Source organism: Diplodia corticola, assembly GCF_001883845.1.
Source record: "Diplodia corticola strain CBS 112549 chromosome Unknown scaffold12, whole genome shotgun sequence".
Lineage (NCBI taxonomy): Eukaryota > Fungi > Ascomycota > Dothideomycetes > Botryosphaeriales > Botryosphaeriaceae > Diplodia > Diplodia corticola.
This window is the reverse complement of record NW_017971491.1, coordinates 365,087-389,046: the sequence shown is the minus strand read 5'-3', so window position 1 is coordinate 389,046 and position 23,960 is coordinate 365,087. Positions and strand designations below refer to the sequence as shown.

Genomic DNA, 23,960 nt, shown 5'->3' with positions numbered 1-23,960 from the left:
AGCCAATCAGGGCGGGCGGGACGCGTTTGCATTGCCGCTTCCGGGGGCGCGTCCACAGTTAATCTCACGCGTCGATAGAAGTCGTGCATGAAAGAGGCAAAGCGAAGTGACCAAGAGCTGCATGGCGACGATCGGCTTGCGTTCGCGCAACGGTGTGACGAGCGGTGCTGTGGTGCTGGTGGACGGTGCGGGAGACAGATGGCTAGGGCAGCGGCGGGCAGCGGTGGGCAGCGGCGGGCAGCGGCGGGCAGTGGCTCGGCGCCCCATGGCCGGGTCGGGCAGGCGCTGCGAGTAATGCGGCTTTGTCAGCCAGGGGAGCGGCCGCCGTTTCACTGGGCGCGCGCGCTGCGTCGCAGTTAATAAAACGCAGGCTTTTGACATCATCGCGCCCGATCCAGCGACTCCAGCACCGCGACGCGCTTAAGCTCTCCGGGGTGCAGCGCGACCAAAGACTCCACACGCCTGACGCCTGACGCCCCCCTCGCTCTCCGCTGCAGCACCCACGCCGGAGAGTGAATTCGTCCACCAATGCCGACGCCTGCCCATGCCCTGAGCTGCATCACGTGTCGCAGCCGCAAGGTGTGCCTCCAGACCTCCCGTCCGCGCCCTGAGAATCCGGAGCCCAGGAGCTGACGCCTGCCCCCAAGGTCCGCTGCGACAAGACCCAGCCGTGCTCCGCCTGCCGCCGCTCCGGCGTCGAGTGCATCTTCCCCGCCCAGCGCGCCCAGCGCAAGAAGCACGGCCGCCGCAATGAGGAGCTGCTGCGCCGGCTCGACCACCTCGAGGGCCTCGTCGACCGTCTGGGCGGCGAGGTCGCCGTGACGGCCCACGCTGCGAGCGGGGAGCCTCTGCCTCAGCCCGAGCACCACCGCCCGCCCTCGCCCGCCCATGGCGTGCCGCCCCACCCTCTGCGCCCACGCGGCCCTCCGCGCGAGGACGGCACCTACCCCGTCATGAAGGAAGACGGCGGCCGCTACCTGGGCGAGGACTTCTGGACCAGCCTCAGCACAGAGGTACGCTGCTCTGTCCGCTTTCTCTGCAGACTGCTAAGCCATGCCTAATCCCGCGCTAGGTCGAGGGCCTCAGGGAGCTGCTGAACGAACCAGAGTCGGACGAGGAGCCTGCCACTGAGCTGACAAGCGCCAGCCCGCTGCCCGCCCATGATGTCTACGAGAAGCGTCTGATGAACAGCCTTTTTGTCTTCAGCGGCGACATCGAGGCAACAGATCTGAGATGGCTCCATCCCCCGGGCCCCCAGATCAGAACTCTCTCCGAAGTCTACTGGGACCGTGTCGACCCTATCTACAAGGTCCTGCACCGCCCCACCACTGAGCCGCTTCTCTTTGCTGTCGCCCAAGACAGCGCTTGCATTCCAAAGGGCGCTGGCTACGAAGCCTTGTTGTTTGCCATATACTTTGCAGCAGTGACCTCCTTGACTCCAGATGAATGTCTTGACCTCCTCGGGAAAGAAAGAGCAAACCTCGCCGGTCAATTCCGCCATTGCTGTGAAATATCCTTGGCTAACGCCGACTTCCTCAACAGCACCGACATGCAGGTTCTCCAGGCCTTTTCGCTGTATCTTGTCAGTGAATTCTGTCCCGGTTTCCTTTTTCTCTTTGAGCAGCAAAGTCAATCGTGCACCACTCTTCGTATTGCCCGCTGACCTTGCATGATAGGTGGTTCTACGCTGCCACAACAAGACCCGCTCGGTATGGACGCTGGTCAGTCTTGCAGTCCGCATAGGTCAGGATCTCAATCTTCACCGAGACGGCGCTGTCACCGGATTCTCTCCCTTCGATACCGAAATGCGGCGACGCCTCTGGTGGCAGATTGCTGTTCTTGACATCCGCGCCTGCGAAGATCGTGGCTCCTTCCCTCTAATAGACCACAGCCTCTGCAGCACCAAGATGCCCCTCAACATTAACGATGACGACATATCCCCGGAGACGCGCTTTTCGCCCTCCGAACGGACCGGCTGTACTGATGTGAGCTTCTCCCGCCTTTGCCAGGAGGCCTCCATGGCAGCACCCAAGTTCTTCAGCCCAGCCCCCGCGGATGTAGACGACGACCAAAAGCGGGACCAATGGCAGATGCAGATACAACAAGAAGTCGAAAACTTCAAGGAGCGTCTGCACAACAAGTTCATCATGCACGTCAATCCATCCATCCCGATCCAATTCGTCATCTCGCAGGTTGCCCAGATCGTCACATCCGAATTCTGGTTGTTGGTCCACTACCCAATCCAAACCCGACGTTACGCGTTCAAATCCAAAGCCACGAAGCAGGATATTCTGAACACGGCCATCACCCATCTCCGCGTCGATTATGGCCTCGGGCACCACCCGGCTGCATCAAAGTACAAGTGGTATTACGAAACCTACGTCCAATGGCACCCTCTCGCCGTCGCACTTGCCGAGCTCTGCGTTCAGACTCGGGGCCCTCTGGTAGACGAAGCCTGGAGCATTGTCGACGCCGTCTACGAACGCGCACGCTCCCGCGTCACCGACGTCTCTCTCTGGCGGCCCGTCCGAAAGCTCCACCAGAAAGCCCGAAGAGCTCGTGCGGCGGCGCTGCGCGGCCGTAGCGGCACAGTGACGACGGAAGACGACGAGCTGATGATGTCCGGTACCAGCCTTGCGGCCTCGTCAGAGTCGCCCGTGTCCGTTTCTGAAAGGTCCATGTCGCAGCTGCCGCTTGATAATCTTGAGAGGTACCTCGCCACCGCCGGCCAACAGCAACAGCAGCAGCAACAACATCAAGATGCCTTGTACCATTCCCCAATGGATGATAACAGCAGCCTAGCCTCCTTCGTTTCGGTGCTTCCGTCATCAGCACCATTGCCAACAACAGCCATGACTGCAGGACAGCCACAACAACACCATCAACCCCAACCCCAACTCCAACCCCCGCAAATACCATCTCATCACCCTCGCCAACACCCAATACCCGCGGTAGCCGCCACTACCACCGCACCAACAACCGGCCAACAACAACAACAACAACAACAACAACAACACTTGGATATGCTCTCCTCAACCGCCGCCGTGGACCTGTCCGGCATGACTCTCGACGCGGGGGTATACGGCGACCCCGTCAACTGGCAGGACTGGGACGACTTCGTGCGGAGTACCTGGGCCGCCGAGGACCCCAATGCACAGCAGCACAAGACGAACACGCCTGAGTGGTTGCTGGATATGGGGATGAGTGGGTGATGATGGGTTGGTGGTTGCTGCCGTGGGGATCGATGTAGGTTGTGGGGGGTGCGTGGTTGTGAGGGGAGGGAAAGAAGGGAGTGATAGAGCGAGGGAGGGAGAGATCTGTTGATATATAGAGTAGCGTGGAAATAGATGTGAGTTGGGGTAGGGCAAAAAAAGAAAAAAAGCATTGGGAGTTATTCGGGAGGATGTATATAGAAGCAATAGATACCCCTCCAGCTTTTAGCAACAATGTTGAATTCTTCTGCTTGTGTTCGGTTTGAAGCTTCCCAATGACCAAGAATCCTTTGGCAACAGCTAAGTTTTTGGGAATAACAATTTTGTTTGTAGATTCGTCATATCCAAAAGAAAAAAAGGTCCGAACAACGCAGTAGCAGTTGCAAGTCCTCCTCTTCTTCCTTTTCCTTTCCCCCTCCCTCTTCACTGCAGACACAATCCCATCCCCTCGCGCTTTTTTTCTTTCTTTTCTTCTTCTCTACGCCGCCTCCCCATGAACCCCACCTTCCCCCTCCCCATCATCATCAACAACAACATCATCATCATCATCCACATGCTCCCTCGCCCACGGGCTCCGCTCCCTCAACACCCGGCCATACCGCTCCCACACGAACGGGATGGGCACCAGCGCCAGCGCCAGCGCCGCCAGCGTCGCCGTCGCGCCCCCGTTGCCCAACCGGCGGAACATGGCGTGCGCGAAGAGGGGGAAGGCGGCGCCGAAGAGGTTGCGGACGAGGCCGATGCCGGCGAGGGCCGAGGCCGAGTAGGCCTTGTACGCGTCCTCGGTGTAGGCGAAGGTCATGAGGATGAGCGTGTAGAAGGACCAGCCCCAGAGGGCGGAGGCGAGGACGGGGAGGACGGCGGGGAGGTGGGGGGAGAGGGTGAGGGAGAAGGCGAGGAGGGAGGTGGGGAAGGCTGTTTGTTTTTGACGGACAAGAAGTGGTGGTTAGTGTGTGAGGTTTTTCTTTTTTTTTTTTTGGATGGTGGGGAGAGCTCGTCGTGACGACTTACCGACTGCGGCGACTTTGCCCATCTGCACGCGCGCCTCGGGGACGTTCTTGCCGCCGGACTCGTGGACTCTGCGCTGGTAGTACTTCTCCTGCCAGATGTTCGTGACGGGGCCGAGGCTGATGCCGGCGCAGATGCCCAGGAAACAGACGCCGACGCCGACCATGTCGAAGCCGTGGCCGGCCTGGCCGAAGACGAGGACGAAGGCCGTGTTGAACAGGAAGCTCAGGCCGTAGAGGTAGCCGTTGTAGAGGGCGGCGAACGTGATGATGGCCTCGGATGCCAGGAACCGGAACGGCCGCGTGAGGGTGACGGTGAAGAGCTCCTTGGCGCCTCGCTTCTTCATGTGCTCCGGGACGTCGATGTTGCTCGTGTGGCTTTGGCTGCGTGCCTTTTCTGCGCGGCGAGCGAGGAGGATGCTGTGGCGGGTCTCGCCGCAGAAGAGCAGCGAGAGCGTCATGATGACCCAGAGGCTGCCGTTGATGCCGAGCAGGGCCCAGAAAACGTCTCGCCATCCTCTCGTCTGGGCTACGAAGGACATCATGAAGAAACCGGTCGGCGAACCGGCCGTCGCTGCCCACAGGTAGAGCGACATTGCTGGGCCCGTGTCGTGCGGGTGGTAAAGGTCGGCGATTGTGCCGCCGAAATTGGCTGGGGAGACGTTATAACCCGAGCATTTAAGGTGAGGGAATCGAATGTACTGTACCTATGGTGACTGAAGCAAAGTAGCCGGAGATGATGCGGACAGGGATGAAGACTGCAAGGTTGGGGACCACAGCGGATGCAGCAAGGCAGCACAGGAAAACAAAATAAGAGTAAATGTAGATCGGCCGCCTTCCATAGTACTACCAGCTCGGTTAGCTTGGTTCGGGGTACTTCCCCGGGTGCAACCATACCTCGGAAAGCGGTGCCCTGCATCGCAATTAGAGAACTGAACAATTCGCTACAAGAACCGCTCATCACCACTCACAAAGTCATGGGCCCAAACGCCAAACCCAGCACGTACAGCGACAAGCCCAAGGTCCCCGCCTCGGGCGACAGGCCCCAGTCCTCGGCGAACTTCTTGCTGGCGGGCGAGAAGCCGGACGCGCCCCAGCTGACGGAAAGGTCGATGAGGACGATGGGCCCTATCATGAGCCACTTCTTCCACCGCGGCCAGTTGCGCGGGTCCTCCGGGTCGCCGGGCTCGAAATGCACGACGCCGGCGGCGACGGAGCCATGGTGGGCTTTACCGTTGCTGATGCCGTAGCTTGGCGCATCGCTGCTGGACGCGAGCAGCGGCTGGGTGCTGTCGTCGGCGCCGGGATTGGTGTCGGATGCCATTATCGTCTTTCTGTTCTTCGTTGCGGATGAGCTCGTGGCCGGGCAGGGCTTGGCCGTGGGGGTGTGCCACAGGGTACCGTGAGTCTGGAGAGGTTGTAGTCGGTGACGTCTGTATTAAGCGGGAGCTTCCCCACTGTTGCACAGACACAGGCTGCGATAAGGACGTCTGTGTTCGGTGATGTGCACTCAGTAGCCCGATTCGGTAGCTCTTAGCTCTTGTGGCACGCTGACGTGCGCAGTCGGGAAGCGAGAGATGCGGTGCCTCAACGAAAAGGTGTCAAGAGATGTAGTTATGGTGCCATTTACGGGGCCTGCGCCGACGCGAGCCGACGGCGTATCAACGCGTTGGGAGCCTGGTCAACTGACACGAAAGGGAAACAGTAGCGTCGCGGCCGTCAACCGAGCGGGGGCGGTGATTCGCCAAAACACCAAAAGTCCATCCCTCACCCGGGCCGACCACATGACCAGCAGGTAGCTTCGTATGTTCAACTCAATTCGGGCATGCAAAGGTTGATTGCTGATGCGAACAGACCATGACACCCATAGGCATCATGAGCAGGACTCAATACGCAGAAATCGTATATGCAACCCGTACAGCCTAAAGATTCCAGACAACGAGCGCAACATGTGTGGAGAAAAATAATCCAGTCCGGTAGTGCTCCCTCGAGATCACCGCATGCCAGGTATGAATGCGCGGGATCGATGAATAAACCGCAACTCCGAACACCAAGTTCGCGCCCAGCAGAGCATTGCTGATGTCCCCTTTCCCTCACAGCTAGCCCACGATGGCCTTCATACTTAGCTGCTCCAAAAACCCGCTGAGATCCTCTTTCTTGACCTCTACCACGCAATGCTCAAAGCTGTCGACCCTGACACGTGCCCCCGTCTCTTCGATGACCTCTTGAAACGCGAGTCCAAATCGATTGCGCCCCGCATTTCTCCTCTTCTCCCCGTCCATGTCGTCTTCCTCATCCTCGCTCTCGCTCTCACTGCTGTCTTCCTCCTCCGTTTCAAGCTCCTCATCCTCGTCCTCATCCACTTCTTCTCCGTTGGCAAGCCGCCTCTCCAACATCTTTTGCCTATCCGCCGCCTTCTCCTTCCTTCTCGCCTCGCGCTTCTCTTCTGTTTTCCTCTGCCGTTCTGCCCGCCTCTTCTCTTTCTCCTTGCTTTGCACCGTCGTGCCCCCGCCCCCGAGACCGACGACGACGTACACGCCGCGACCCTCGTCCAGACCCGCCATCACCAGCTCGGTGCCGCCGCCCCGCCCCTTCCTGCCCTCCATTTCCTGCACCGCCTCCGCCACCCACAGCGCCAGCTTGACGAGCGCACCGGCGTGCGTGAAGAGCGGCGCGTCCGGTCCTTCCTTGACCACGGCCATGCGGAACGCCCGGAGGTGGCGGATCTGGTGCTTGGCGATGAGCGCGGTGCCCGTGCGGAGGATGGCACGGTGAAGGTGCTGTGCGATGGCGATGTGTTTTGTGATGAGGTTGGGAGAGGTGAGCGAATCGTATGCGGTCCAGAACCGAGAGGTGATGGCGTCCTGAGCGGCTTCATCGTCGAATTTTGGGGCGTCGGGTAGGAAGCCTTGGCTGCCAGAACTGTCCAACGACTGCGGGGTGGGGGGCAGCTGTGGTGAAGAATTTGACAAATGGACGCTGGACCCGACTTCGAGGATTGCCCCAATTACGACACCGACGTCCACTGCCGAAAGACATGCTTTCCAGCCCCAGCAGCGGACGAAGCCCCACCCTTCCTTGCCGCCACCTCGTTCTGTTGCTTCGGGTACTAGACCGTCCAGTCCGTATACGGGGGCGAACTTGAGAAGTCGTTCTCGTAAGCCGCGCTTCAGCTCCATGTCCATGTGGGTGTAGCTTTGCTTGCACTGAGTTAGGCTAACTCCCATTTTGGCCAGAAGCTTATGAAGACGCCGGCGTCCCTGGTCCGACCAAAGATGAAGTTTTGCAGACAGATAGGGGGAATGGAGCATGCTGTCATACAAGCTCCAGTGCCTGATGAGCAGGAAACGGGGTTCTGGTGAAAGACGGATCGACATGTCTGTTGGTGATCGAGCATGTGTTGGAATGACTCCGCCTGATTCTCCCATGCTCATTTCGCGTGCAATGTCCTTTGGATCAATTGGATTTAGACGCCGTACCTCATCTTGAAGTAGAGCGCGGATTCGGTTGCCCCTCGAGCCGTGCCAGCCTTGTTTCGAGGATGAAGTCAGGCCCATACCAGTTGGTGTCCGGCCATATAGTTCCAAGCTGCTGACTCCTACAATTGCTTGCCACAACAAGTCATTGTCTTCTCGGCCAAGCTCTGATGCAAGACTGTACACGATGGAAGACACAGGCTCTGAGTACGATGTGCCTAGGGAGTAGTACTTGTCCAATACCCGGTTGTGCCGCTCGCGGAGCTTCAGCAAGCGTCGGCGGAGCGTTTTCGCCGAAGCCTGCCGTTGTGCTGGTGGAGAAACCGAGCGGTTTATGGAATCTGAACGCGAGAAGTCCGAGGAATTCGCTGTGACGAGGAGCCCGTGGCGCGGAGGCCGCGATGGTGACGATGGCATAGGCGTTGACTGGCACTGTTAGTAAATTCCCTGCTTGAAAACATGCGGAATTGCCTACCGAGTTGCTTCTCCGCCTCTGAGCTGGACGCCCTTCCTCGTCATCACCTTCACTGTCCTCGTCACCGTCCTCCCAGGATTTTCTTTTGCGACTCATTTGACCTGATATTGGTGGTGCTTCTTCGCCTGCGTTTTCCGCTGTATCGCTCTCGTCATCATCGAGGTCTACCTCTTCGTCAATCTCCGGCATTTGCTCCAATGAAGTATATGCCTCTCTTTCACGCTCAAGCTCCTCCTCGATGTCGCCGTCGTCGAACACTATGATACCCCCGTTTCCAGGTTTGTAAGAGCGTAGTATCTTCCCACGCTCCACACCGGGTACCTTTGTGGGGAGATCGTTTTCGTCCGAACCAGCGTCTGCTCTTCCACCGAAGACATTGCTCAAGTTCCAAGGTCGCCGAGCGTCCATAATCCAGACCTCGACGCCACCAAAGTCCGTACCCTCCTCTCCTTCCAAGCCTAGCAAATTCTCGAGGTCGACCAATCCTCCAACGCCCAAGCACACGACAACGCCGCCGCTGCCGCCATCGCTAGTACGCATGGGACGGACCAAGTCCTGACCGGCACGGGCAAGATCATTGTAGCCTGCGATGGGCTGGATTTTATGAGGAATGTAATCTCGTTTCAGGAGTGCGGTAAGGATGCGGCAGGCACACAGTGCGTCGGGCTCGAGGGAGACAAGAAGGAGGACAGGCGGAGAGAGCGGATGTGTCGTACGAAGAAGATGAGAGTACAAGTGCCCGATCAGCGTCCTCGGAAGGTACATGGTGCGTAGACGTGCTCGTTTGAGGCGGTTCGGGCGTGTCGAAAAGGCGATGGACGGCCGCAAACAGTGGCTCAGGGGGCTCTATGGCGTGTAGAGGAGCGCGGGCGCGGGGCTGCTTTGCATAAGACGCGCTTCAGGACGCGTCGGGGCTGGCCAGGGATTCTAGGCTGTGAGGAACATGACATGCGGTGCTCGAAAACGTCAATGCTGCGTAAAATGCTTGCGCTGTGGATATGCAAAACAATAAGCGCGGTCGTGGCACGTAAAATGGGCTGAGATGCGTGCAGAGCGTGCCGTGCAGAGCAGCTCGAGCGTAGGTGTTGAGGCTGGTTGTGCTGCAGAGAGTCGCGTCGCGTTCCCGAGATGCATGCCGCGTCGGTGGCTCGGCGAAAATGAGCGGAGCTGACGTTCGCCCGCGTGCAACACCAGAAGCCTTCCTGTTCCAGCCCTCGGCTCCCGGGCAACGCCAGCATCATCGCGCTCTTCTGCATCGGCAACACTGTCGCACGCTTTGGAAATTGGTTGGCTCGTTGTCTTCGACGTTTGCAGGCACGCGACGACGGACCCTGCGTGTGCATCTTCAACCAAGGATCTGGCAACAGCAACGACATGAGGCATTGGAAATAAGGTTCTGAGCGACTACTGCAGCCGCGCTTAATCCCACTCCGCACTGCATGCTAACATGGCCCGCAAATGCCCGGCAAGATCATGGGCACCGTGGCACCGTACCTTCGAATAAAAGGTTTGCGGATGATGTGCCCCGCTGCGGCACCAGGCAGCTCGGCCTCGCACACCAAGGGCCGCGACGACGGCACTGGCCATTCCTCCGTGACAAAGCTCGCGCGCTCCGATCTCCGGGCTCCGTGCCAAGAAAGCGGAACGCATCGCGGCCCTTGCCCGCGTGCCCGTCTCGGCGGCGACTTCCATACTGCTCGCGAATCAAAAAGCTTCGTGGAATAGAGAGTGGAGAATGGTCAGGGTGAGGCGCAGTGTCTGGCTGGCCCAAGCTCCCTCAGACCGAGGAGCTGCGTGGCCGAGATGGGATTCTGCTGCCCCTTTGTGCTTTGTAGTGCGGCGTCGGGGTCGGACGAACGCTTATATGTGGCTGAACATGCCCGAAGCGTACGCACGGAGCCCGAGCCGCGCAACAGCTGATCACCTCAGTCAAGATCTCGCAGGGTTCGTGCCGCGCCTTTGCTCCTCTACCATTGTCTAGCGAGCCCGAGGCCGAAAGCTCGGATTCTGGGAACAACGCTTTGCCTATGGCAGTCGGCGTTTGCGGGGTCCGAGCCTCCGAGCCACCGAGATGGTCCCAGCTGCCTACTACTCCTGCATGCCTGGCGTTGGCAATCCAGAAGCGACCGACTGATCAGATCCTGGCCTCGGCCGAGGCCGTTGACGAGGCAGGTGAGGACCCTGCGTCGTAAAGCCATGTTGATCGTGCCATGGGTGCCTGCCGCTCCTATAACTGCGTTTCAGTGCAACCTCTGCAGGTCGCTCGCCATCTCGAGACGTTCCTCTGCAGACTCTTCCACATTCCATTTCGAGAGCCATTCGCTCCCCATATATCCTTTCCATCATGGCAGGAATACCATCATTCTTTCAACGCTCTAACGACCGCATCCACCGCAGCCATGACTTCTGGACCGGCAAAAGAAAAGGCTTCGTCATTGCCTCGACCGTGGCAATGATTGCGCTCAACCTTCTTTTCCTTGCCGATCTCTCGTACCTGTACGGCGTCGTCTTCAAAAGCGGCTTCAGGGTCCACAACTTCAAGGTGCTGATGGTGGACTTTGACGGCGGGGTTATTGGACAGTCGGTCAACGGCGCCTATCAGCAATTCCAGGGAAACACTTTCCCAACCTTGATCCAGCATGACGCTTCCGAGTTCCCTACCGAGTCTGATGTACGCGAGGCGGTGTGCAAGGGCCACTTTTGGTAAAGCAAACCTCCCTACTTGGAGTTGGTATCGTCACTAACGTCCGCACAGGGGCGCAATATACACTCACCGTGACGCCAGCAGCCGCCTCGCTGCAGCTCTGGCTGGTGGTGAGGCTGCTACCTCCTACAACCCCGCCGACACAATAACCTACGTCTGGAATGCTGCGCGCTACCCTTCCTTCTCGCAAGGATATGTTCAGGCGAACCTCGTGCAGCTCGCGGGTGCCGCAGGCACAGTCTACGGCAAGATCAATGGCACTGGCGCTGCGCAATCAATGAACGTTACCGATGCCGCTGCCGTCCAGGCCTTCCTGAACCCCATCCAAGGCGTCGCCGCCCCCATCCAACCCACTACGCAAGGCACCCGCGTCTTCTACAACACTGTCGGTGTGATCATGCCGATGCTGATCAACTTCTTCTTCGTCATGGCCTTGAACGGCATCTCCGGGCAGATGCAGTTTCTCAGCCGTCTCCCCCGCCTGGACAACTGGGTCATACGCACAATCTTTTCGGTCATATTTACCTTCACCGCCGCTCTGGTCACGACAGCGTTCACATGGGAATACAGGGAGTCGTGGGCTGTCACTGGGGGTGATTTCGCTCTGACCTGGATGGCCCTGTGGCTGTTCATGCATGTCAACTACTACGTTTATGACGCGATCACAGCCTTTATTCCGATGACGTTCCTTGCCTTCTTTGTCTTTACCTGGATCATCATCAATGTCGGCAGTGCCGTCGCGCCGTTTGAGATCACGCCTGGGTTCTACCACTGGAGCTACGCTCTTCCTGCGAAGGAGATGTACGACATCCTGACCACAATCTGGAGTAAGGGATGCGCCAACGTCAACTACCGCGCGCTCCCTATTCTGTTCTCGTGGTGGGTGGTCGGCACTGTCGTCAGCTTCTTCTCGACGAGGCGTCGCTGTGATGACGCTATGAAGGCTGCGGCTGATGAGAAGGCGAAGTGGGAGAAAATTCTGAAGACCGGCGATGAGGAAAAGCGAGGAGAAAGCGATACGGCAAAGTCCGCGGGCGCAGACCTGGAAAAGGGGGAGGACCCGAGCAGAACGCCCAGCACGGCAGCTCAAAGCTCTGGATGAGAGCTGTTAGGCCCTTTTTTGTGTTTATGCCAGCATGGCGTTAATGGATTATTAGATGAGATTGGACGATCCGACGTTTGGAAAGATACCAGCCAAAAGTAGAGTTTTGCTCCAGGTTCTTATGCAGCCTGAGAAAACATAGCGCTAGACTTAATTGATAGAAACATTCCACTTTATCTGTGTTGCTTCTCATTGCTACCTTGAGGCCTTGGTTTACACCAAGATATATTTATTCAGTGAGAAGATACAAACATATCTTGCACAGACTCAACAAGGGCTGGGGGGAACGATTATATGAGATTTCCTTTTTTGGCTAGGCTGCTCGGTAGACGCCTCTCATGTTACACATACGTTCAAGACGATGTCCTCTGTCGTTGCGTTGCCTGCCGTGATGCAAAGCGAACTGACCTCGTATGAGCAATGGGAAGGGTATGGCTGCTTCATCTGAGCTGTCGAAGGGTTTGATAGTATGAGAAATAATATGACCGATGAGGTCTTGTTTGTTGTATATGTCACGCAAACGGCCATTTGGTGAAGGTGGCCGGGTGCGGAGTTGAGGGTTTGTTGTTGCACGGGGCAGCTGCGAGCTGGGCGTTGTGCGACCCCGCTTCACTGCAGGTGACGTACTGTGTACGGGCGGGCGCTAAATCTTCGCCCCTCCTCCGAGTCATCGGGCGGCGACATCGCAGTGCGAAGAAAGCTCTTAGCCCGACAGGCAACCTACCTTGTTTCCTGCCCCTAACCCTTACCAACCTCTACCAAACAAACGTACGGCACCCGATCCAAGCCACAGCTCAACGTCTAACACTGACCGCCCTCTAGCTCTGTGCATCCACCCGACGATCTCGGCGCCCAACCTACACCACATTTTTAGCTTGTACCAGAGCTCGCATCAGTCGCGACACCGACACACGATATGGCCAAAGGCGGCAAGGCGGGCGGCGGCGAGAACAGCAAGAAGGCCCAAGGCCAGGCGCGCAAGGCCGAGGCTGCCGCTGGCAAGAAGGAGGCCGAAGGCAGAGTGAAGGCTGCTGCTGAGGATGCCGAATGGTCAAAGGGTTCTAAGAGCAACTCCAAGGCGTAAGTCACCGGCATACAGGACGTTTCAGAGGAACTAGGCCGCCCGAAGCCTAGGGCCGAGACTTCATATGTATCTGAAGGTCTGACGTGGTTGGGCGCACAGTGAAGCTGCAGCGGCCAAGAAGGCTGAGGCCGATCGCAAGAAGGCTGAGAAGGACGCCCTGCTGCGCGAGGAAGAGGCCTCGTTGCCCGCCAAGGGCCCTTCAAAGAACAAGACTGCGCAGAAGAAGACGCGCGCTGGCGGTCTCGACGATGCTCTCGGTGCCTTAGACGCTCCCGCCAAGAAGGGTCCCACTCTCAACGCCACCGGTATCGACAACGCGCTCGATGCGCTTTCCCTCGGCACCGGCAAGAGCGACGACAAGGTTGACAGGCACCCGGAGCGTCGCTTCAAGGCGGCGTATGCGGCTTACGAGGAGCAAAGGCTGGAGGAGATGAAGGACGAGAAGGGCCTGCGCCGGAATCAGAAGATCGATCAGATCCGCAAGGAATTCGAGAAGCACCCCGACAACCCGTTCAACCAAGTCAGCGCCAAGTACAACTCGACGCGCGAGGAGATTTCAGGCATCAAGGCGGCGGAGAAGACCAAGGTGGAGAACCGCCTCGCCGAAAAGTCGTGAGGAAGTCAGGCGCGGAGGCGGTGAGGCAAGGGTCAGGGTGGCTTTCCTGTGGCTTCGAACTAGCTAGGCTCTGGCGGGTGATTGCCGTGGGGGATCATCAGTTGCCAGGTCACTGAGAAATCAGGGCACTGTCGGCGGCTGGGTGTCTGTGAGAATCCACAGTCGGCAGCTCGCCCGGCGCCGGCGCACCGCGTGATGGGCTGGGAAAAGAGGGTACGCTCCAGGCCCGACGGGGATTGCGGAGACTGCCCTGATAGCGAGGCGTCTGTATGGTATTGGATCCGTGGATAGATCGAAGCATAGAGTTGGAGATCACCCGTCCCGAGTGGTGGAGCAACGTCCACGCATCTGCAGCCTTCGATTTGCACGGCGTGAGAACATCTGAGAGCCAGTCGAGGATGAACAGGCTGGTTTGAAACAGGACTGAGTGTGTTTCGCCTTCCCGCCTTCAACACCACCTCGGCGCTGCCCTGCCAACTCATCCTCGTGGGCGCCTCACTTATCTGACGCGAGAGTCAGACAGCTGGCTGATACCCAACCGCTGCGAGCGCTACTATCTCGACTGAGGCTCTGGAATCGCGATGCTGCGCACCGAAGACGAATGCGACCCAAGCTGGGGTTGGTAGAGGATAGCTCGGTGATCAGGTCTATCACAAGCGCGTCTTGGGCGTGTCGCGCAGCTCTCGAAGCTCTCGCAGACCCTGCAGCAGCAATCAGAATCGGCACATGCTGTGCCTCGCAGGGCAAAGCTCGGCGCGCGGCCGGCTCGCACACACCGCATCGACGCACGAGCGCCGGACACGTCCTGCATCTGCTGGCACATCACGCACGGCCGAGCTCTCCCGGTGACCACTGGATTTTCGGCGCGATAACTCGATTCGCTGACAGGGCCGGGCGTTGATGGATGGCGCGCGGCACCGGTGGTCCAGAGAATGCAGCATGTTTGTGAAGCATGTGCGGAGTTGTGCGGCTGCCGTCGAGCATAAGTGCAGCGGACGACGCGTGACGCCATAGCTCCGACGTAGGTACTGGGGAACTATGGGGACCGTCGCTGACCGCCTTCGCACAGCTCGCGCGATGCCAGTGCGAAAAGTTGTTGAGCGCGTCGTGAGAAGAATGCGCGTCTGCTACCTACCTAGGTACGTCGGGCGAGCAGCGCCTTCGGCAGCGCCAGCCGCTGGGCGGGCGGTATCTTGACTCCTTGAGGCTCTTCGCGCTACGCGCTGGCGCTTCCGCCGGGGGGCTGCCAGGATGCGCGCGCGCGCGTGGTTGAGGCCGCCCGTGGGCCGCGGCCATGCAACGCCCTGCAACGCTCATTCCCGGCCGTCACCACGCCCATCCCGGCGACGGCCGGCTCGCTGCTGCTGTTGGTGCCCGCCGGGCCGCAACACACATGGATGGCAGAGGGCAGGCTCGCGGCTGCTGTGCTGTTCGCAGCTCTGGTCGTGTCGGGCGCTGATTGGCGGTCTGGCGGCGCTGGCCCAAGCACCATAGCTTCCGCATCTCGACATCGCCATTTAACCTCGCGCGCGCTGAGCTGCGGCGGAAGGCATGCCCTGGAGTGTCGCAGCTGTGCCTGCTTGACGCATCATTACTTAGCTGTACCCGAGTCCGCCTGCCTCTCGCATCCGCACCGCGAGGCTCAGCTGTTGTGCAGCGCCGCGATTCACCACCAGTACGTATATCTTGCTCCGCGGGGACCGTGCGGACCCTTGACCCGCCGCAAATCACCATGACCAGCTTGTGGAAAGGCCGGCGCAGCTCCGAGTAAGCCATCCACCCACCCGCCCCGGCGCTATCCACCCTCACTCCACAGATACAGCACGCCAGCAAATTTTTCCTCTCCTTGCCCGCCTTTTCTTCCCCTCTGCCCGCTCTCCGATCCTCTTCCCTGCACCTCCTGCTCTTTTCCCCCTCCTCCCCCCACCCGTTGCTGCGGTCTTCGTTTGTTTACTTATCGCCGTAAACAGCACCCCGGAGCAGGCTCGCCCTCAAATCAGTCGCCGCCCCTCCAAGAAGATCATCGAGGACATCGAGAAGGGCACTTCCCGCGCCGCTCGCAAGTTCGAAAGCGTGCGCCGCCGAGAGAGCGTAAAGCGCGATCGGGCCAACCTCGAGACCATCCTCTCTGTCGGCGATCAGTTCGAACAGCAGCTCGACAAAGAGCTTCCCCCGCCCGGAGGTCCAGTCCGCCCGGCGTCCAACACCAAGCGCGGCTCGCCGCCCAGAGAATCAGCTTCGAGTAGTCGCTCCCAGCACTCCATCCAGCCCGAGTCGTCGTTCACGGCCTCACCGCCCCGCAGAGCGAAGCTTGAGCGAGCCACCGTCTCGGACACACACGCCCTACAGCAACACCAGTTCGACGGCCCATCCGACAAGAAGCCAGTGCAACCCAAACGCAACATGCTTCGCTATTTCTTCGGTGGCGCCGCACAGCCTGATCAGAAGCCCGACGCTGCCGACGATGCCCCCCGCAGCGACTCGCTGGTCAGCGAGGCCGAGGAGCTGAGGAGACAGCTGAGCGAAATGGAGAAGCAGCTGGAGAAGACCAACGACCAGCTGGGCGCTCGCGACGCTGAGGTCAGCACCCTGCAGCACCGCGCCGAGGAGCTCGCCGCCGACTACAAGATCAAGGAGACTGCTCTCGTCCAGCAGAAGGCTGCGCTTGAGGAGCACATGGTCAGCGTTGTCGTGCAGCAGATCACCGACGCCCGCAAGGCCGAGAGGGATTCCGTCAAGGAGGGCTGTGAGCAAGAGTATCAGTCCAAGTTGGTAAGTTTGCCTTTTCCATATCCTTGAACCGGGGGAGTCTGGTTACCTGACACATGTGCCCTGGTAGGATGCTATCCAGCACGAGCACGAGGCCAAGATCACCGCCCTCATCCGCGACCACGACGTGACGAAGTCGTCCACCGAGAAGCTCAAGGCTGACTTGGATTCTCAAATCGAAAAGCTGAAGTCCGACCTGACTGATGCTTCTGATAAGCACCAAGCCGCCGAGACCAAGGCTTCGCAAGTTGAGTCGGAGCTCAATGCTCTGCGTGAGGAGTCGGGGAAGGCTATTGAGGAGGCCAACGCCGCGAAGGAGGCTATCAAGGCCGAGCTGGAGGAAAAGCTCGCCTCTGTTGCCACTGAGCTCGCCGCCGCCCAGTCTGACCTGTCTGCTGCCCGCACCGAGGCTGCTGAGCACGCTCAGAAGCACGACACCCTGCATGCCGAGTCAACCCGTCTTCAGGAGGAGGCCGCTGCCACAAGCGCCAAGCTTGACGAGCAGATCAAGGCTCTTTCTGCCGATCTCGAGGCCGCTAAGAACGACGCCGAGTCTGCTGGCACTGAGGCCGCCTCTGCTGCGACCAAGGCTCTCGAGGAAGCCCAGGCCGCGGCCGAAGCCCTGCAGAGCCAGATCACCTCCCTGGAGGAGGAGCTTTCCGCTGTCAAGGCCAACTCTGAGAAGTTGGAGCAGGAGTATGAGGCCCAGAAGGAATCTGCTTCCGCTGCTGCCTCCGAGGCCCAGGCTCAGCTTGAGAACGGCGCCAAGGATCTTGATGAGCTGCGTCACAAGCTGAATGAGGCCGAGGCTGGTCTTGCCGAGAAGCAGGCCACTCTTGAGAGCGTTCAGTCTGAGCTTTCCGACAAGAGTGTCGAGGTCGCCAGCCTCGTTGCTTCGCTCGAAACCGAGAGGAATGCCCACGCCGAGACCAAGGGCACTCATGAGTCTGAAGTTTCCGCGCACGCCGAGACGAAGGCTGCTCACGACGCTACTCAGGCCAAGATCGCCGAACTTGAGGCTCAGCTTGCTAAGGCTGAGGAGTCTGTGACCGTCATCGCTGACCTCGAGGCCAAGGTTGCCGCCCTGGAGGCTGCTAAGGCCGACGCTGAGGCCAAGGTGGCCGAGCTCGAGAGCCAGGTCGAGTCTGCTAGGGCCGACGCTGAGGCTGCCAACGCCAAGGTCTCTGAGCTTGAGGCCAGCATCGCTGAGCTCGAGTCTGCTAAGACTGCTGCTGAGGCCAAGGTTTCCGAGCTTGAGGGCAAGATTCCCGAGCTTGAGGCCAAGGTTGAGGAAGTCACCAAGGAGATCGAGGGTCACGCTGCCGCCAAGACCGAGCTCGAGAGCAAGGTCGAGGAGCTGAACAAGACCATCGAGGAACACGTCTCCAGCAAGTCTGACATCGAGGCCAAGGTTGCCGAGCTCACCCAGGAAGTCGAATCCCACGCTTCTGCCAAGTCCGAGCTCGAGAGCAAGGTTGAGGAACTCAACAAGGCTATTGAGGAGCACACCGCCTCCAAGGCCGAGGTGCAGATCAAGCTCGATGAGCTCACCCAGGAGATCGAGTCCAACAGCTCCAGCAAGTCTGAGCTCGAGGCTAAGATCGAGGAGCTCAACAAGGCCGTTGACGAGCACACTTCCAGCAAGGCCGAAGTCGACGCTAAGGTTGAGGGGCTCACCAAGGAGATCGAAACCCACACGTCCGGCAAGTCTGAGCTTGAGAGCAAGATCGAAGCTCTTTCTCAGGAGGTTGAATCCCACGCCAGCGCGAAGACCGAGCTTGAGGCCGCCCACAGCCAGACCAAGGCCGATCTCGAGGCCGCTCAGGCCGAGCACACCGCCGCCAAGGATCAGCTCACCTCGCTCGAGTCCCTGCTCAAGGAGGTCCAGGAGGCCAAGGATGCTTCGGCTGCTACCATCGCTGAGGTTGAGGAGAAGGCCAAGGCGGCCGAGGAGCGTTCCGCCGCTGCCGAAGAGGCTCTCAAGAAGGCGGAGGAGTCGCACGCGGAGGAGCTCACCGGCCTGAAGGCCGCTCAGGAGACCCAGGAGCAGCTTGAGAAGGACGTGGCCGCCGCCAACGAGGCCAAGGAGCAGCTCGAGAAGGACGTTACTGCTGCCAACGAGGCCAAGGCTGCTCTCGAGACCGAACTTGCCGAGGTCAAGGAGCAGGCTGGCCAGATTGAACAGCTGAAGCAGGACATTTCCGCCGCTGAGGCTGAGAAGAGCTCTCTCACTGAGAAGCTCGCCGATGCCGAGTCTAAACAGCAGGAGGCCGAGAGCAAGGTCGAGGCCGCCGAGCAGGCCAAGTCTGAGGCCGACGCGAAGGTGCAGAAGGCCGAGGAGGAGGCTGAGGCCGCCACCGCCAAGATCTCTGAGCTTGAGTCTCAGCTTTCGGCTGCTCAGGCCGATGCTGCCAAGGTCGCTGATCTCGAGTCCCAGCTCACCGCCGCCAACGAGGCCAAGGCGGCTGTCGAAAGCGAGGTTCAGACTCTCAAGGACGACGCTGCCACGGCTGCTGGCAAGCTTGAGTCGGCTGAGCAGGCCAAGTCGGACGCTGAGAAGAAGTTGGACACTGCGGAGGAGCAGATCCAGAAGGCCGATGCCGAGAAGGAGGCTCTTGAGGAGAAGCTTGACGCCATGCAGGCGGCGCACGAGAAGCTTGCCAAGAAGTACGAGAACGTCATGGAGGCCAAGGACAAGGCCGACGCCAGGCTGAAGGAGCTTGAGGGCAGTGCTTCGGAGGCGACGAACGGCGTCAGCGCCGAGGCCCCAGCTGAGGTTGCGGCGTAAAGAGAAAAAGAAAAAGAGTAAAAGAAAAAGGGTTTCACGGCTTACATTCACGACACTGATGAAGAGCTTTGAGACGGCGATGCCTGTATGATTGAACGAAAAGGTTTCTAAAGAAGCCCCTTTCGCGGCTTTTGGGGGATCGGGACGTTTGGGTCGGACCGGGGTTTTTTGAACTTCCACGGATGGGTTTTTTGTTTATTTCCTCGTTCTGTCAACACCAGTCTTCCGCCTACTGTTACCGCCAGTACATATCTCTTTGGAAAGGGAGGGGATGATGTTGTCAGCATTAGCGCATTGGCTCCTGCTCCTCGAGAGCAAAATTCTCACTATTGCATTTCTTCCGAAACCAACCCCTTGCAGCACCTCGTTTCCGGGATCGTAGCCACTCATACCCTAGACTGTCTGCTTTGCTGTTTTTGTTTGCACGCGCTCTACCTACCCTTTCCGTCGCTCCTCTCGCGTTGCAACTCCTTGGACCCGTTGGTTTGCACAGCATTGCGTGCATTTTTACACAGGACGGCAAAATGGTGCGGTTCGTTGTTTTCGGTTCTGGCGTTGCATTGCTGTATCCGTACGATACCCAGCCTAATTATTGGTGCGTGCAGCGTCTTCTTGATCAATTCATTATGATTCTTCTTCATCGACCGTGCTTTGCTTGTGATAGGTCTGTTTGTCTTTGCCATGTTCGTAGTTGGACAGCCTTGGAAAGATGGGGTATTCGGATATGGTGAAGTGGATGGGAGACTAACGCTGATCTGAGACTAGGATGCTGCGTCGTTGTTTGTCCCCACGGGTAGGGATGCTTATCAGACCTTGGCGAACCTTGTCTTTGCCTAGTCATCCATTGGTGATTTCGTGCTGTCGGCACCATCATTATCCTCTCGAGTCTGTCTTTACTTTATACCTGTTCTCAAGAAAAAACAAACCCCTCCAACTCGACTTCTACCGGCTAAAGTCAGGATACTTCGATTGATACAGGTCTGCAGATCACCCCGCCCCTCCCGTCCCCTGTCCAACGCCCCCATTCTTAATCGATAACCGGTCGCTTCATGTCCAAGCCGAGCCATGCATTCTCTGCAGAAGCTTCAATCTCGCCACCGTCTCGGCCAACCCAGATAGAGATGCTGCTTATCAAGTGACAAGCTGATATGAAATCATTGCGAACTCCTCTGCCGCCAATACAAAAAGAGCGGCAATCTATGCCAAGTGCGATCAACACGGGTTTGATGGGGCTGTCTTCCTCCGCTTCTGCCGTTTTCACGTTGCAGTCATGGTTCGATGCTACGTTGCGGTATCCCAACCCCGGTAGATGACCGCTTTGCTTACCCCGCGGAGTATGTCGATGTTCAAATAAACCGTCTATCATCTCGTCTCAGCCGCCGCTTTTGTTTTTTATTCTTTTAACGCCCACCGATACTGCGCGCTTTGGGACTCACAGCACCTGCAAAGAAAACCCGTTCCCAAAATGTCGTCCCCCAAACAAAGCATAGCAGACGAAAAGTCCTCCCCCTTGCCCGCCAGCAACAAGCCCTTCATCGACTTCGATGCCGGCGAGACCGTCACCGTCGCGGACAAGGGGGTCGTACCGGCGACGACGACATCCTTGCACGACGCCGACGAGGCCCTCGCCTTTTTGCAAAATCACCCGCGTGCGGCGGAGATCGCAGCCGAAGGGAGGGCGATGCTGGAGGATGATCGGGCGCGCAAGAGACTGCTGCGGAAGATCGACTGGACCATCACGCCGCTGCTGGCGGGGACGTACTTCCTGCAGTTTTTAGACAAGAACACTTTGAGCTATACGAGCGTCATGGGGCTGAGGGAGGATACAGGGCTGAAGGGGCAGCAGTACAGTCATGTGAGCATGCTGTTCTATATTGGTGAGTGCCGTGGCTTCTTTTTCTCTCGCTCCTTCTCGTCTTCTCTCTTTTTCTTCTCGACGTAGCAAGTAGGGTTTCCCAAACGTTGTCGTATTTCCGAATGCGGTGGTCAAGAAGGCACACGCTTCGGCCACCAGTCACTGCCTATGAAGTGATTCCATGCCACGCGGTTTGACTGACAAGGACCACACGAATCAAGGCTTCCTCGCCACCGAATTCCCCACGCAGTATCTCGCCCAACGCGTGTCGCGCCTCGGCCTCTACCTCGGGGCCAACATCGTGCTGTGGGGCATCGTGCTGTGCTGCCACGCGGGCACGTCGTCGTTCGCCGGGCTGGCCGTGTGCCGCACGCTGCTCGGCGTCTTCGAGGCGTGCGTGGCGCCCATCCTCGTGCTGATCATCGCCATGTGGTACCGCAAGGAGGAGCAGGGCACGCGCGTCTCGTGGTTCTACGTCTGCAACTCCGTCACCAAGATCTTCGGCGGCCTGGTCGCGTACGGCATCAGCTTTGCCGAGGGCGAGACCGCGTTTGCCACCTGGCGCATCTTCTTCTTGGCCATTGGCGTGCTGACCATGGGCGTCGGCGTGCTGGTGTGCGTTTTCCTGCCGGATTCGCCGGTGAAGGCGAAGAGGTTCAGCGATGCGGAGAAGGTGGCGGCGTTGATGAGGGTGAAGGAGAATCAGAGGTGCGTACGTGCTCTGTGAGACGAACATGCACACATGCTGACCGGAACCCGGCCTGCAGTGGAACTCAGAACAGACACGTCAAGAAGGACCAAATCATCGAGGCCTTCCGTGACCTTCGTGTGTGGCTCATCTTCCTCAGCGTCATGCTCTCGTCCATCCCGAACGGTGGCATCTCTAATTTCAACAACATCCTGTTGACGACTTTGTGAGTACTAGCGCTCTCCCTTTTCGCCAAAGCAACGCAAATAACAGCGTTCTCTCACTAACATCAACCCCCTCCCCTCCTTCAGCGGCTACACCGACCAGCAAGCCCTCATCCTCGACGCCCCCAACGGCGCCATCAGCATCGTCTTCGTCCTCGGCGCGGGCCACCTCTCGGACCGGTGGAACGACCGGTCGACGGTGATGCTGCTCTGCCTCGTGCCGACCATCCTCGCCGCGGCGCTGATGTACGGCTTCGTCGACGCGGCGGGCGCGCCGCACAACCGGCCGGCGCTGCTCGCGGCGTCGTTCCTCAGCGGCACCTTCGGCGCCGGCTTCATGATCAACCTCGCGTGGAACGCGTCCAACGTCGCGGGCCACAGCAAGAAGGTGACGGTGAACGCGCTGACGCTGGTGGCGTTTTGCACCGGCAACGTGCTCGGCACGCAGACGTTCAGGAGCGACGAGGCGCCCGGGTATGCGAGCGGGAAGATTAGCATCATGGCGTGCTTGGCGGCGAGCTGTGTGGTCGTGGTCGTGCTGAGGGTGTATAACGGGTGGTTGAACAAGGGGAAGGAGGAGGTGTTGGCGGCCATGGGGGACCGGGAGCGGGAGGCGTTGAGGGAGAGGATGGCGTTTGCGGATGAGACGGATAGGAAAAATCCGTTTTTCAGATACACGCATTAGCTTGGTTAATCATGGAGAGACGGTGGGTGCTTTGCGCTTCTTTCGTAAAAGCCTTCGAGGGGGAAATGGGAGTAGCGAGTTTTGTGAATACTTCAATTATATGGTCTAATTTCATGTCTAGCTTCCAACACGCCATCGTTTCCATGCCAAGCGACTAATCGGCCTGATTGAGTTTCTTTTCTTTTCCCCTACTGGGCGTTGTAACCTCCCTCGTTCACCAGCCAGGTGGCGTAGTCCATGAGGTCGGGGAACTCCTTCCTCAGTGCCGGGACATCGGCCCCGAATCCGTCAGTGTCGAACCAGGTCCACATGGCCTTGAAGTCGGCATTGCTCTCCACGATACCCCGAGCAACTTGCTCAGGAGCCTCGGAAATGTCCTTTCCGGTCTTCTCCTTGAAAATACGCTTGACGTCACTATAGCTGAGGTCGTCACCAGCCAGCGGGATCTTCCTGCCGGCGTACTTGTCCGGCTGGACAAAGGAGCGGGCGGCGACCTTGCCGATGTCGGTGCTGGCGATGACCTGGAGCTTCTGCTCCTCGCCGAGGTAGCTCTTCCACATGGCGGCGAAGGCGGCGGCAAACTGCGGGGCATGGCCGCTGTAGTTGTCGAGGAAGGCGACGGGCTGGATGACGGTCCAGGTCATATTGTTCTCGCCGGCCTTGGCCAGCAGATGCTCTTCGACGCGGTGCTTGCTGGCGAAGTGCGGCACCTCGGTCGGCACGTTGGGCCGAGGGGCGCCCCTCTCGACCGAGGTGTAGACGAAGTGCTGGACGCCGTGGGCGAGGGCGGCGTCGATGAGGGCCTTGCCCTGGGCTTCTTCGGTCTCGGGCGTCTGGCCGTCGCCGCCGGGGACTTGCACGCTGAAGACGCCCCAGATGGGCGAGCCGGCGGCAGTGAAGATGGCCTTGGGGTCGTTGAGATCGCCCTTGATGACCTTGATCTTGGGCGACTGCTTCTCGAGCGCCTTGGCCGAGTCGGAAGAGGGGTTGCGGGTCACGGCGAGGATGGTGAAGTCGGCGTCGGCTGCGAGGAGGGCCTTGATGACTGCGCCGCCCTGCTTGCCAGTGGCACCGGTGATGAGGAGCGTCTTGGACATTTTGGATTCGTGATTGATGCTATTCAGAAAGTATCGATTCAGATGGAAAGTCAAGAATGGTCTTCGAGGTTGATTGTGAAGGAGGCGTGAGGAGCTGAGTTGATGATGATGGCCATGATGACGAGCCTCGAGTCGTTTTATACAACGGGATGGTTGTGAGCCACGGGTGAAGTCACAG

General features: G+C 59.0%; 8 protein-coding genes across 8 annotated transcripts; 5 read left to right on the top strand and 3 right to left on the bottom strand.

The window, feature by feature from the left end:
• Nucleotides 1-528: 528 nt before the first annotated feature.
• Nucleotides 529-3,212, top strand: BKCO1_12000128 (c6 transcription; the record flags this gene model as incomplete). Its single annotated transcript, XM_020270620.1, has 4 exons — nt 529-579; nt 648-1,013; nt 1,073-1,582; nt 1,677-3,212. 4 exons carry the CDS (start codon nt 529-531, stop codon nt 3,210-3,212), a joined length of 2,463 nt encoding a protein of 820 aa, XP_020132644.1.
• Nucleotides 3,213-3,690: 478 nt separating this feature from the next.
• Nucleotides 3,691-5,543, bottom strand: BKCO1_12000127 (polyamine transporter; the record flags this gene model as incomplete). Its single annotated transcript, XM_020270619.1, has 5 exons — nt 3,691-4,127; nt 4,224-4,871; nt 4,927-5,065; nt 5,117-5,132; nt 5,191-5,543. The coding sequence occupies 5 exons, from the start codon at nt 5,541-5,543 to the stop codon at nt 3,691-3,693; spliced, it is 1,593 nt and encodes a 530-aa protein (XP_020132485.1).
• A 775-nt stretch (nt 5,544-6,318) lies between these two features.
• BKCO1_12000126 (dna replication initiation factor cdc45) lies at nt 6,319-8,935 on the bottom strand (the record flags this gene model as incomplete). Its single annotated transcript, XM_020270618.1, has 2 exons — nt 6,319-8,121; nt 8,171-8,935. The coding sequence occupies 2 exons, from the start codon at nt 8,933-8,935 to the stop codon at nt 6,319-6,321; spliced, it is 2,568 nt and encodes an 855-aa protein (XP_020132484.1).
• Nucleotides 8,936-10,514: 1,579 nt separating this feature from the next.
• BKCO1_12000125 (nitrosoguanidine resistance protein) lies at nt 10,515-11,976 on the top strand (the record flags this gene model as incomplete). The annotated part of the gene is made up of 2 exons (XM_020270617.1): nt 10,515-10,873; nt 10,926-11,976. The coding sequence occupies 2 exons, from the start codon at nt 10,515-10,517 to the stop codon at nt 11,974-11,976; spliced, it is 1,410 nt and encodes a 469-aa protein (XP_020132643.1).
• Nucleotides 11,977-12,892: 916 nt separating this feature from the next.
• Nucleotides 12,893-13,676, top strand: BKCO1_12000124 (uncharacterized protein; the record flags this gene model as incomplete). The annotated part of the gene is made up of 2 exons (XM_020270616.1): nt 12,893-13,056; nt 13,160-13,676. 2 exons carry the CDS (start codon nt 12,893-12,895, stop codon nt 13,674-13,676), a joined length of 681 nt encoding a protein of 226 aa, XP_020132563.1.
• A 1,732-nt stretch (nt 13,677-15,408) lies between these two features.
• On the top strand, nt 15,409-19,233 carry BKCO1_12000123 (rna polymerase rpb1 c-terminal repeat domain-containing protein; the record flags this gene model as incomplete). Its single annotated transcript, XM_020270615.1, has 3 exons — nt 15,409-15,443; nt 15,647-16,448; nt 16,516-19,233. 3 exons carry the CDS (start codon nt 15,409-15,411, stop codon nt 19,231-19,233), a joined length of 3,555 nt encoding a protein of 1,184 aa, XP_020132487.1.
• Nucleotides 19,234-20,698: 1,465 nt separating this feature from the next.
• On the top strand, nt 20,699-22,685 carry BKCO1_12000122 (major facilitator superfamily transporter; the record flags this gene model as incomplete). The annotated part of the gene is made up of 4 exons (XM_020270614.1): nt 20,699-21,110; nt 21,310-21,796; nt 21,856-22,002; nt 22,088-22,685. The coding sequence occupies 4 exons, from the start codon at nt 20,699-20,701 to the stop codon at nt 22,683-22,685; spliced, it is 1,644 nt and encodes a 547-aa protein (XP_020132486.1).
• Nucleotides 22,686-22,873: 188 nt separating this feature from the next.
• On the bottom strand, nt 22,874-23,782 carry BKCO1_12000121 (uncharacterized protein; the record flags this gene model as incomplete). Its single annotated transcript, XM_020270613.1, has 1 exon — nt 22,874-23,782. One exon carries the CDS (start codon nt 23,780-23,782, stop codon nt 22,874-22,876), a length of 909 nt encoding a protein of 302 aa, XP_020132489.1.
• Between the last annotated feature and the right edge of the window lie 178 nt (nt 23,783-23,960).